This window comes from Aethalodelphis obliquidens, unplaced genomic scaffold, assembly GCF_003676395.1.
Source record: "Aethalodelphis obliquidens isolate GAN/ISIS:26980383/991018 unplaced genomic scaffold, ASM367639v1 scaffold33, whole genome shotgun sequence".
Classification (NCBI taxonomy): domain Eukaryota; kingdom Metazoa; phylum Chordata; class Mammalia; order Artiodactyla; family Delphinidae; genus Aethalodelphis; species Aethalodelphis obliquidens.
This window is the reverse complement of record NW_020837977.1, coordinates 19,871,659-19,885,393: the sequence shown is the minus strand read 5'-3', so window position 1 is coordinate 19,885,393 and position 13,735 is coordinate 19,871,659. Positions and strand designations below refer to the sequence as shown.

Here is a 13,735-nt window from a genome sequence, read left to right as displayed (position 1 = left end):
TTTTTTTTTTTTTTTTTTTTTTTTTGCGGTACGCGGGCCTCTCACTGGTGTGGCCTCTCCCGTTGCGGAGCACAGGCTCCGGATGCGCAGGCTCAGCGGCCATGGCTCACGGGCCCAGCCGCTCCGCGGCATGTGAGATCCTCCCGGACCGGGGCACGAACCCATGTCCCCTGCATCGGCAGGTGGACTCTCAACCACTGCGCCACCAGGGAAGCCCTTGAAATATGTTTTGATGGTTGTACTACTAGGTAGAAAAATGGGCGAGTACCCAAAGTGACTCAGAAGGATCCAATACAGCTAACGTTCCTTCATGGAACCTCACTTTCTTCCCAATCAATTGCCAATCGCATTGCTTTCGATGCCATTTGTATACCAATAATTATGAACCTATTCAGAGCTCTGCCCTGCAACCCACCTCATGTCTTTATTGCCAGCTGAACGCTCCATGTGGGCGTCTGACCCACATCTCCCAGGGGACGTGCCCCCGCTCCAGACACCCCCTCGCCGGCGGCCTGACCCACCCGCCATTCACGTCCAAGAACTCAGGCACCGACCTCCAGTCTTGTCTGTCACACCTGGCACCTCAGCAGATGCATCCCACCCGTCTCCACGACGCCATCACCCTCGCGCCTCCCCACGTTAGTCTTACCGTTTCTCACGCATCTTCCTGCCTTAAAACTTGCCCCCCTTAGCGTTCAGTTCGAAGCAAAGCAAGATCCAGAGTTTTCAGGCACCTGCAGGGGGCCGCGGCCCGGACCACCACCCTCTGCACAGCCACCCGCCGCCCACCCCACTTCCTCCGTCCTGCGCTGGCTCACGGCAGCCCTCCCAGATATCCCAAATACTAGTTTACTCTCTCCCTTCATGCCTGCCCTCAAATGTCCTCCTCGAAGAGCCCTTTCTTATCATTCTGTATAAATGGCACGGCCCCTGGGGCTGGCGCCCCGCAAAGCGCTAACAGGCTTTCCCGACATCTGACCTGTTAGGAATAAGCATCTCCTTGTTTGCGCTCTGATTTGTCTCATCCCCGCTCAAAACAAGTCTCCGTGAGACAGAGGCGCTCAGCGCTTGGACTGCACAGCACCGCAGTGCTTGGCACGCAGCAGGCGTGCAGAACTTTCCTGGGTGAACATCAGCTGAGCACCCACCATGGGCCCTGGACTGGGCCAAGATAAAATACTTTCTGAGGTTGCAGGGGGTATGTGCAATCTTGAACGCCACCCGAAAATGTTTCCACAGTTGAAAGTTATTATTACTTGTTTAAAAAGAAGTATCACTAGAAAAAAGAGACGAAAAGACAGCATCTAATGGTCCTGGATGTAAACAGCATTCAGTTTTATCCTGAGTTGTTCTTTAGCAAATGACCCAGGAGCCAGGCCGGAGATGATACCATCTATATCATGAGTACTAATTGGGCAGTTTGGCCCCCAGACCTCCCCTTCATCTGACTAAATGTGCAGGATTAATTGAACACATTTTATGAGAGGCTTGCTGGCCAGATACCACTTCTCACAATTATCTTCACTTTTTAAATCTCCACAGACACGGCTCTCAAACAGGATCCTGGGGTACATAAACAGAGGTGTGATTTTAGGTGACACAAGGAACCCCCTTTATGTCTCATGCTAGTCAGATCCGGACGAGTCCATCCTGGCTAGCTGGCATCTGTTACTACTCGAGGGATTAGGAGAAAGTTGATAAGTTTCAGTGGAGAGATACTAAGATCGTTAAATAGCTAAGGCACGGTACCCCTGAGGAAAGGTAAAATAGTTCGCTTCACTTGGTTTCATAAAGAGAAAGCCGAAAGGTGGCTTGATAATTGTCCTCAAGGATACAAAAGGTTACTTTTTAAGAAGTGGTGACCACTTGTTTTCAATCGCATCTGAAGAGAGATTAAGAATGAATTAGTGTACGCTGCAGTGTGAGGGCTCCTGTTTTCAGGAAAGGAAAATTAGGAGATTGAAGAACAGTCTTCACATACCAAGTATTAAAGGCTGAGAATTAGAGTTTCATTCTTTGGAAATACTTACAGGTGGCACTGTTTGGATTATTTCTTAAAGGCAGGACCAAATGACCAGCCACAATTCCTCCTGACCCTTAATGTCCACATCTGTAGGAACAACTAGTACGTTTCTCAGACGCCCTACACTGGACAGCCTGTTCTCCTAAAAGCCATCTGGTCTTTGGATTTCAAAGCATGGATTTGAGGATTTTTTTTTTTAGTATGATGTAATTATCCTCAGAACTAGAATATTAGGATTGAAATCTGAAAGATGAATCTCGTAACTATTAACTAAAACCATTCATCGCCATAGGCGATATGGAAAGTCAACCCTGAATACTATTGTAAGAAATTAGTGTTATTGTTCTATGTGTCTCTGGTTGGTTTGTTTTCTGGTGCTAGTTGTGCCAATTTATCGTAGTGACGCTTCTATTTGTTTCAATAATAATGTCTTTGGGAAAATGCTGATATCAATCAATAATGAAAACTGATTAAAGGATATTAAATAAGAAGTCAAAAATGCAAAGCAGATACAAGGGTAAAAGTTTCTTTTAATAATTATATTTTGTTTATATGTCATATACTTTTTAAACGCATTACCATATAAGAAAGCACTTTTCCCTTTGAAGGTACACAGCATTTTTCCACATGGCCTGGTTGGCTTTACTGAAACTCTTCTTTTTTTTAAGTAGGGTTTTCCTTTCTGTTTCCTGTCAAAAGCTAAAACTAGCACATATTAAGCTAGTGAAGGAGCGTAAGCCAGGCTGTGTGGATAGACTGAAACACGGGGATCCTTATCAAGGCTGTGACAGAGGGTGGGTTAGAGTACAGGGCCTCAGCTGGGTCAGTATATCCCACAGCCCCCGCCTAGAGCCCTGGACAAACAGCCTTGGCTTTGCTCAGAGATTAGTGTAGTTGTGTGTGAATCAGGTAAATTCCATGCCAGATGGGACACTGCTTGGGAGAAAGTTATTCTCTTAAACTATCACTCTCCTAGGGTCCTGGCGGAATGCATTCCAAACTCACTTTTCTAAGCCACTCCCCCCCATAGATTTCTGAAACTAAGAATTCTAATCTTAGAACATGTGTTCTAATGCCAACAGTAAAAAAAATTGTGAATGGCAGGTATAAATTTTTTAACATCTTTATTGGAGTATATTGCTTTATAACGGTGTGTTAGTTTCTGCTTTATAACAAAGTGAATCAGCTATACGTATACCTATATCCCTATATCCCCTCCCTCTTGCGTCTCCCTCCCACCCCTCTATGTGGCCACAAAGCACCAAGCAGATCTCCCTGTGCTATGTGGCTGCTTCCCACTAGTGTTCGACTTTACATTTGGTAGTGTATATATGTCCATGCCACTCTCTCACTTCGCCCCAGCTTACCCTTCCCCCTCCCTGTGTCCTCAGGTCCGTTCTCTACATCTGCGTATTTATTCCTGTCCTGCCCCTAAGTTCGTCAGAACTTTTTTTTTTTTTTAGATTCCATATATATGTGTTAGCGTACAGTATTTGTTTTTCTCTTTCTGACTTACTTCACTCTGTATGACAGACTCTCACTCTATCTACCTCACTACAAATAAGTCAATTTTTTCTTTTTATGGCTGAGTAATATTCCATTGTATATATGTGCCACATCTTCTTTATCCATTCATCTGTCGATGGACACTTAGGTTGCTTCCAGGTCCTGGCTTTTGTAAAGAGAACTGCAATGAACATTGTGGTACATGACTCTTTTTGAATTATAGTTTTCTCAGGGTATATGCCCAGTAGTGGGATTGCTGGGTCGTATGCTAGTTCTATTTTTAGTTTTTTTAAGGAACCTCCATACTGTTCTGCATAGTGGCTATATCAATTTACAGTCCCACCAACAGTGCAAGAAGGTTCCCTTTTCCCCACACCCTCTCCAGCATTTATTGTTTGTAGATTTTTTGATGATGGCCATTCTGACTGGTGTGAGATGATATCTCATTGTAGTTTTGATTTGCATTTCCCTAATGATTAATGATGTTGAGCATTCTTTCATGTGTTTGTTGGCAATCTGTATATCTTCTTTGGAGAAATGTCTATTCAGGTCTTCTGCCCATTTTTGGATTGGGTTGTTTGTTTTTTTGATATTGAGCTGCATGAGCTGCTTGTAAATTTTGGAGATTAATGCTTTGTTAGTTGCTTCACTTGCAAATGTCTCTCCCATTCTGAGGGTTGTCTTTTGGTCTTGTTTATGGTTTCCTTTGCTGTGCAAAAGCTTTTAAGTTTCATTAGGTCCCATTTGTTTACTTTTGTTTTTATTTCCATTTCTCTAGGAGGTGGGAGGTGGTTCAAAAAGGATCTTGCTGTGATTTATGTCATAGAGTGTTCTGCCTATGTTTTCCTCTAAGAGTCTGATAGTGTCTGGCCTTACATTTAGGTCTTTCATCCATTTTGAGTTTATTTTTGTGTATGGTGTTAGGGGGTGTTCTAATTTCATTCTTTTACATGTAGCTCTCCAGTTTTCTCAGCACCACATATTGAAGATGCTGTCTTTTCTCCAGTGTATATTCTTGCCTCCTTTATCAAAGATAAGGTGACCATATGTGCATGGGTTTATCTCTGGGCTTTCTATCCTATTCCATTGATCTATATTTCTCTTTTTGTGCCAGTACCATACTGTCTTGATTACTGTAGCTTTGTAGTATAGTCTGAAGTCAGGGAGCCTGATTCCTCCAGCTCCATTTTTCTTTCTCAAGATTGCATTGGCTATTCAGGGTCTTTTTTGCTTCCATACAAATTGTGAAATGTTTTGTTCTAGTTCTGTGAAAAATGCCATTGGTAGTTTGATAGGGATTGCATTGAATCTGTAGATTGCTTTGGGTAGTATAGTCATTTTCACAATGTTGATTCTTCCAATCCAAGAATATAGTATATCTCTCCATCTGTTGGTATCATCTTTAATTTCTTTCATCAGTGTCTTATAGTTTTCTGCATACAGGTCTTTTGTCTCCTTAGGTAGGTTTATTCCTAGGTATTTTATTCTTTTTGTTGCAGTAGTAGATGGGAGTATTTCCTTAATTTCTCTTTCAGATTTTTCATCATTAGTGTATAGGAATGCAAGAGATTTCTGTGTGTTAATTTTGTATCTTGGTACTTTACCAAATTCATTGATTAGTTCTAGTAGTTTTCTGGTAGCACATTTAGGATCCTTTATGTATAGTATCATGTCATCTTCAAACAGTGACAGTTTTACTTCTTGTTTTCTGATTTGGATTCCTTCTATTTCTTTTTCTTCTCTGATTGCTATGGCTAAAACTTCCAAAACTATGTTGAATAATAGTGGTGAGAGGGGGCAGTCTTGTCTTGTCCCTGATCTTAGTGGAAATGGTTTCAGTTTTTCACCATTGAGAACAATGTTGCCTGTGGGTTTGTTATATATGGCCTTTATTATGTTGAGGTAACTTCCCTCTATGCCTACCTTTCTGGAGGGTTTTTATCATAAATGCGTGTTGAATTTTGTAAAAAGCTTTTTCTGCATCTATTGAGTTGATCATGTTTTTTATTCTTCAATTTGTTAATATGGTGTATCACATTGATTGATTTGCATATATTGAAGAATCCTTGCATTCCTGGAATAAACCCCACTTGATCATGATATATGATCCTTTTAATGTGCTGTTGGATTCTGTTTGCTAGTATTTTGTTGAGGATTTTTGCATCTATGTTCATCAGTGATATTGGCCTGTAGGTTTCTTTCTTTGTGACATCTCTGTCTGGTTTTGGTATCAGGGGGATGTTAGCCTTGTAGAATGAGTTTTGGAGTGTTCCTCCCTCTGCTGTTTTTTGGAAGAGTTTGAGAAAGATGGGTGCTAGCTCTTTGCTAAATGTTTGATAGAATTTGCCTATGAAGCCATCTGGTCCTGGGCTTTTGTTTGTTGGAAGATTTCTAATCACAGTCTCAATTTCAGTGCTTGTGATTGGTCTGTATATATTTTCTATTTCTTCCTGGTTCAGTCTTAGAAGGTTGTGCTTTTCTAAGAATGTGTCCATTTCTTCCAGCTTGTCCATTTTATTGGCATATAGTTGCTTGTAGTAATATCTCATGATCCTTTTATTTCTGCAGTGTCAGTTGTTACTTCTCCTTTTTCATTTCTAATTCTGTTGATTTGAGTCTTATCCCTTTTTTCCTTGATGAGTCTAGCTAATAGTTTATCGATTTTGTTTATCTTATCAAAGAACCACCTTTTAGTTTTATTGATCTTTGCTATCATTTCCTTCATTTCTTTTTCATTTATTTCTGATCTGTTCTTTATGATTTCTTTCCTTCTGCTAACTTTGGGGTTTTTTGTTCTTCTTTCTCTAATTGCTTTAGGTGTAAGATTAGGTTGTTTATTTGAGATGTTTGTCATTTCTTGAGGTGGGATTGTATTGCTATAAACTTCCTTCTTAGAACTGCTTTTGCTGTATCCCGTAGGTTTTGGGTCTTCGTGTTTTCATTGTCATTTGTCTCTAGGTAGTTTTTGATTTCCTCTTTGATTTCTTTAGTGATCTCTTGGTTATTTAGTAGGGTATTGTTTAGCCTCCATGTGTTTGTATTTTTGACAGATATTTTCCTGTAATTGATATCTAGTCTCATAGTGTTGGGGTCAGAAAAAATATTTGATATGATTTCGATTTTCTTAAATTTACCAAGGCTTGATTTGTGACCCAAGATATGATCTATCCTGGAAAATGTTCCATGAGCACTTGAGAAGAAAGTGTATTCTGCTGGTTTTGGATGGAATGTCCTATAAATATTCATTAAATCCATCTTGTTTAATGTGTCATTTAAAGCTCGTGTTTCCTTATTTATTTTCATTTTGGATGATCTGTCCATTGGTGAAAGTGTGGTGTTAAAGTCCCCTACAATTATTGTGTTACTGTCAATTTTCCCTTTTATGGCTGTTAGCATTTGCTTTAGGTATTGAGGTACTCCTATGTTGGGTGCATAAATATTTATAATTGTTATATGCTCTTCTTGGATTGATCCCTTGATTGTTATGTAGAGTTCTTCATCGTCTCTTGTAACAGTCTTTATTTTAAAGTCAATTTTGTCTGTTATGATAATTGCTACCCCAGCTTTCTTTTGATTTCCATTTGCATGGAATATCTTTCTCCACCCTCACTTTCAGTCTGTATGTGTCCCTAGGTCTTAAGTGGTCTCTTGTAGACAGCATATATACAGGTCTTGCTTTTGTATCCATTCAGCCAATCTATGTCTTTTGGTTGGAGCATTTAATCCACTTACATTTAAGGTAATTATCGATATGTATGTTCCTATTACCATTTTCTTAATTGTTTTGGGTTTTTTATTGTAGGTCTTTTTCTTCTCAGGTGTTTCCTGCCTAGTAAAGTTCCTTTAGCATTTGTTGTAAAGCTGGTTTGGTGGTGCTGAATTCTCTTAGCTTTTGCTTGTCTGTAAAGGTTTTCATTTCTCTGTGGAATCTGAATGAGATCCTTGCTGGGTAGAGTTACCTTGGTTGTAGTTTTTTTCCCTTTGATCACTTTAAATATGTCCTGCCACTCCCTTCTGGCTTGCAGAGTTTCTGCTGAAAGATCAGCTGTTAACCTTATGTGGATTCCCTTATATGTTATTTGTTGCTTTTCCCTTAGGTATATATATTTTTTAACACATTTTACCTTTAATTCTAGGATCTCTGAATTTTTAGAATATGTTTTTGTTTAAGTCACTTGATCTTTGTAAGTCTTAATTTTCTCAGAAATAGAATTCATAATGGCTAATGTCTGTAAGAGCATTTTGTAGTATATGTGATGTGCTGGGACAGGATTCACACACCCGTCTGGGCACACACACACACACACACACACACACACAATGCCTAAAGAAGGGCACAAAAGTCAAACTTGCCTGCATAATAAACATTCAGACAAGCATGTTTCTTTTTCAATGTGAATACTGTTCGTTAATTTTATTAGAAAAGGAGCCTTTCTGACTCTCCTGCTACAGCCTGCATTCCACCATAAGTGGTATCACAGGTTTGTGTGTGTTTGTGTGTGTGTGTGTGTGTGTGTGTGTGTACTGGAACGTAATTTGGACCTGGAGTCTGATCCAATCCAGTTTTGTAGTAATAGTCAATATTAGTTATGGTGATATTGTGATTAATAATGATACTGTGTGAAAAAAAATAATGATACTGTGTGATATTAGTGATTAATGGAGCACTTAATATACATGTCACTTTTCTAAGCAATATGTAAATATATCAACTAATTTCATCTTTATAAGAAATTCAGGCAGGTATATCATCCTCTTTTAAGAAATACCTGCACTGATTCTAGGAGAAGCAGAAATAAGAGGTAGAACTGACATCTGAACTTGGGCTGAGTGACTCCCAAATGATCTGATCTGAGTCACTAGGGCCAAGCAGCTTCTAAAATGGGGACCAACACATCCAAGACCTATTTCCCTCTTCAGGGAAAGGAATTATAGCCTATTTTCATGGATTATTGTAAAGATTAATTTAGAGACTGTATCTGAGGAATACGCTTCATGTTTTCTCTGAAATTTGCCATTATGTCCATTTATATCAGGAATTCCAGTTTCCCAGGGAAAAGGAGCAAATTTAAACTTTTATTCCTTCTTTTTCCAGATGAGGCAACTAAAATCCTCCAAAATGAATTGACTTACATTATACAGCGTGTTCACTTGGATTGATTGTAATTGATTTTTTAATATCTAAAATGCCTTGAGTTTTCTTTTAAATTAATTTAAAAATAATAGTTGTAAGTATTTATTTCGGTTACTTTTTTCAGAAGTTGAAATTTTTACTCTTCAGATCATGAGATTTACCTGTGAACATATGAGTAATAATTTAAAGGCCAGATGAGTTTGAAAATAGTTACTCTGGCAGGTATTCAGTGACATTTTACCAGAAAAGTAATTTTAATACCTTGATATCTGCCATAGCTATAAAAATGGAAATACTAACATTCATGTATATTACCTTCACCTACTTTTCCTGTATTTCTATATAGCACAAAAAAGTCAAAGTTACGTAATTACTGAGTTAATATAATTTAAAATGCAAGCTATTTTTCCACATTGGTCATATTGGCTGAATAAGACATGAATATCCTTTTCATTCTGTGACGTATGGAATCAGGTTTATAGTATTCTGAGTCATTGCCCCAACTTTCTCTTTTACAATTTTTCCTCAATTCCTAGCTGCATTCTTTTTACCTTTTAACATCTCTGAAGTTGCTACACATACAGATGTGTGAACACATTAGTTGAAAACTTCTAGTAAGACCAAGAAATGGCCACGTCAGAGTCTTCTTGACTTAATGAAATACAGTTACATAAGTAAGGTAAATGTGTATTTTTTTAAAAGCAATAAAATTTCTGAGACATGTTAGACACAGTTTTTTCATATCTCATGTAGAAGAATATTCCTATGATAGTTTAAGGGTTATAGAAATCAACTCAATATAAGAGACCATGCTTATGAAGCTCTTTAAATTTGCAAATACATTAATAAGTATTGCTTAATTTCATCATCTTCACAGTTCTGTAAGGAAAAAGAGAAATTGTGTGTTATCCATCTGTACAGTAAGGAATTGAATCTCAAGCATTCAATGCTTTGGTAGTTACCTTGCTAGTAAGAGATGAAGCCAGAAATCCTAATTTCTATCTTATGGACATGCCTCAGTGTCAATTCAAAGAAGAAGTGTTTCCGTTATAGACTTTGAGGCCTGGAAATTGTCTGCTGTGACCACTTGAATGAAGAATTAGTGCTGTCATAGAGTGTAATCTTTGTCACTGCAGCATCCCCGCCACCCACTGGTCAGCACTGATCCAGGTGTGGCCCTGTCAGAGTAGAACTGATGTGTGCCAGCCTGTGTAACTCCAGATTTTCATCAGGACAGCGACCTGCTGGACCGGCGGAAACACTGCTTCACCGTGCAGTCCGAATCTGGGGAGGACCTCTACTTCTCCGTGGAATTAGACTCTGACCTCGCCCAGTGGGAAAGAGCCTTCCAAACAGCAACCTTTCTGGAAGTGGAACGGATACAGGTGAGAGTCTGTGGAATCGCAGGACCTGTGACCCCCAAAGATGCATGACCACTCCCCTAGAATTCTAATATAAATTCAAAGGAGCATAAAAATGCAGTTCTGTGAGTCCTGACCTTCTCAAATGTTCAATAAGTAGCCATTGTTATTAAATGAAGTGCAACACGGCTCTGAAAAACGTTTTAATTTTCCTACAATTTGATCTTTCTAGGCTATTTCCTACCACTCATCAAAAACATATTTCTAACTTTAATTAGAATCTGCTCTACCTTAAATCTAAAGTAGAAAATGCTCTTATTTTAATTAATCGTTTACAAAGCCATTTCCTGGTCTCCAGTCACAGCCACCTAATTTCCAGCCTGAACGACTTCATTCACTCACAAGGCTCTTTCTTGCTAGAAAGCCTTCTCTTCATCTCTACCCTTCAAAACGACAGGGAATTTGAAGCTTTTCTCAGAGGTCCCATCATCCAGGACAATTTTGCTAACCCCCAGTCAGCCCTGCCCTTTGCCCCCATTGCCCCTTCCACGTGAGTCCTGTTCAAACTCGCCCCTGCCGAACAGTCTCTTAATCCGTTTCCTTAGGTGTCCCCATGCTGTGCTTGTGTTGGAGTGATGAGTGCTGGTCATCCCCGCACTGAGTTGTGGGTTTCCAGGGATTCTTTTATTCCTCTACCGACTGAAGTATAGTGCATTTTGTACATCATGAGTAATCGGCAGAAGTTTGTTAAACTTTATCTCTTAACTGTGAAGTTATATCTAGACCAAATGTCATAAACCTGTAGCCTGTGCAACTCACAGGACCGTGGACGGGAACAGGCTCTGCAGCTGACCCCTAACTGACCCTTAACAGAGACCAAGGGCAAAACTGAACAGTTGTGATGCACTTGAGTCATAGAGCCGGGACCTAAATAGACACACGGACACAATTTTGAAAACAAGTGTATGATGATGACAGTACAGCATTATTATCCCGGGATTCCTGCCTGCAACGGGGGACTTGGATGCATAGTTGTTCAGTTATGTTGAACTGATATGTGACATGTATTAATTTCTTTCTTCTGACTACAAATTTCTATATTCAACCCATCAGGTCACACCAGTATGACATAACAATCAGGGGAAGGGAACAGGAGAAGGCTTGTTTTCACTTTTTTCATTGCTTAATTGACATTTTCTCATATTCTGCTGATCTGCATTACCTAAAAATGTTAAAGTAACTGAGAAATGTTGTTTCAATAATTTAGCTGTATAGAACCTCAATTCAGTAAATAGATATTTTAATATCAAAGTAGAAAGATGAAAAATACCTTAACTATTATTTTATTCCAAGTATCAACACTTAAGACCATTTTAAAGCATTGTATAAAGTTGTACAGGAGTTGATGTTTTTGTTATTTATTTTGATAGTTTTGGGTTTTCCTAATTATCATTTCCCTAGAATATCACACTTCACTTGGAAACAAATACATGGTGATTTCTACCTGCTGGTTTCAATGTAAAATTTCATTTTAAGTCTCCTGATGTTTAGAAGTGAGATAGAGATAAAATTATATTGTTTCACTGTATTTTACTATTTTTTAAAATCTGGACCTCACATCCTCTAAACTGATGTCCTGAGCAATGCATTTCTTTGTACTAGCACCTTACATATTCACAATACAAATTTGAGATGCATATGGTAAGTGAAAAGAAAAATATTTAATGTCTTTTTAGCTTTTGGTTGTTTTATAGATTTTATAATTTCCCCTTGTTTACTCTACCAGAAATCAGTAATCAACGACTGAACACTGTGGTTCTGTTATTTTCAAAATTCAAAGATGTGAATATATTTACATGAAGGAGTTTGTGGTTTACTTCTATGTTCCTAATATTTCCACTTCCACTAAAGTTGGTAAAAAAAATAAAGAGAGGACATACTCCTATTGTGAAACAGGCATAAAAGTAGGAAATTAATAAACTAATACAATAAAAATTAATAAATTAATCTATTTTTATTTTGAAATTAGTTTTCATTAACAGGACTGCACCCTAACATTTTCTAGCTTCTAATCTATTCCTTTGTCTATTTAAATATTTTCTGATCTCTAATGTACTTAATATTGATATAAATATATATTTATTTAAAGGATAATTCACTGAAAGCAGGTATTTCTAAACATCCTACATTGTCATTTCAATTAACACCTTAAAATCTAGCCATACTTCCCAGGGTGACAGTAGAAAATGTAATGAACATTGAAACAGAAATATGACAATTTGCATGAATTACATCTTACATTCACCTAGTATTCAAAGTACCAGAGTTAAGCCTAATTAATTTACTGTATTTTTAGTACCTTTATTTGTCCAATTTCTGAACAATTTTCCCAGAGTAAGTGAATAATACTGGCAAGGGACATATAATTGTTTTTTACACTAATTCAATATGAATTAATACAACCCTTTTAAAATAAGACTTTCTGTGAAGAAGTGTGTCCCATTCAAAACTTGATTTCTTTTAATGTTATTATTTCAGACTCTTTCATTGTGCTTTATCCAGCTATAGACAGTTAGCTGTCATCCAAAAGGGCATGTAAAAAATCATTTTATGTGTGATGTATCTTCAGATATTGTGTAATAATATATAAAATTGTGCAAAATAATATATAATAATTATATATAATATATAATTGTGCAAAAATCTTTCAAAGTGTTTCTAGCTTGAAATTCCCTAAAAAGGATAATTTTTTTGCTTTTTTCTAACTATAATTCAATTTTATTATAAAATAAATATAGAAATTAAACAATAAACATTTCAATGTTAAAACATACAAATATACTCATTACATATGTTTATTAAGACTATAAATCATAGAATAAAACTTCAGTGGATCTCAAGTTATATCATATCTGTTTCGATTTAATGATTATCGAAACAATGTAATTTAATTCATAATCCTGTTCTTAATGAGATAAATTGTAGTGTTCTATACTGAAGGTGTTTCCACCTGACATGTATTTTTTAAATAATGTCACTTGAAAATAGCAAGCAATTATGTCTCAATTGGAGAAAATGAGATGGCCTTGGATATTCCTTAAGTTGATAGTAGTTTTAATAAAGTGGTAATGGGTGGGTACAGCATGGAAGGTGAGGTGTTCATGTATTAAATAAAATTACACCCACAAATAAACTTACAAGGCCCATTAAGTTTGCTTTCTAATCTGCTTTTTTGAAAAACTTAACTCCAAATGAATAATCTGGCCTGGTTATAACTTTCCAATGCAGATTGGGCTTAAACACATGAATATAGCTTTTTGGTGGAGTCAACGTGATGCATTTAGCCATTGTTAGTCAGAATGAGATTCACTTAATGTACATTTATACACAGTATTATAAACACAAATATGACGTAAGGATTGGTATCGAACATTTGCTGGAGATAGGTTTCTCTCTTTCTCCCTCTCCCTCCCTCTCTCTCCCCTTTGTGAATTACAAATGTTTTTCTTGGGACTTCCCTGGCGGTCCAGTGGTTAAGACTTCACTGTCCAATGCAGGGGGTGTGGGTTCGATCTCTTGTTGGGGAGCTAAGATCCCACATGCCTCTTGGCCAAAACAACAGAACATAAAACAGAAGCAATGTTGTAACAAATTCAATAAAGACTTTAAAAATGGTCCACATCAAAAAAGTCTTTAAAAAAAAGGTGTTTT

General features: G+C 37.6%; 1 protein-coding gene across 2 annotated transcripts in view; it reads left to right on the top strand.

Annotated features, from left to right (window-relative positions):
• SNTG1 (syntrophin gamma 1) overlaps window positions 1-13,735 on the top strand; it is a 202,035-nt gene that overhangs the window by 158,213 nt on the left and 30,087 nt on the right. For both annotated transcript variants that reach the window (XM_027127875.1, XM_027127874.1), the window contains exon 14: window positions 9,896-10,048. In XM_027127875.1, the coding sequence (XP_026983676.1) occupies window positions 9,896-10,048 (153 nt within the window). The remainder of the gene's footprint in view (window positions 1-9,895; window positions 10,049-13,735) is intronic.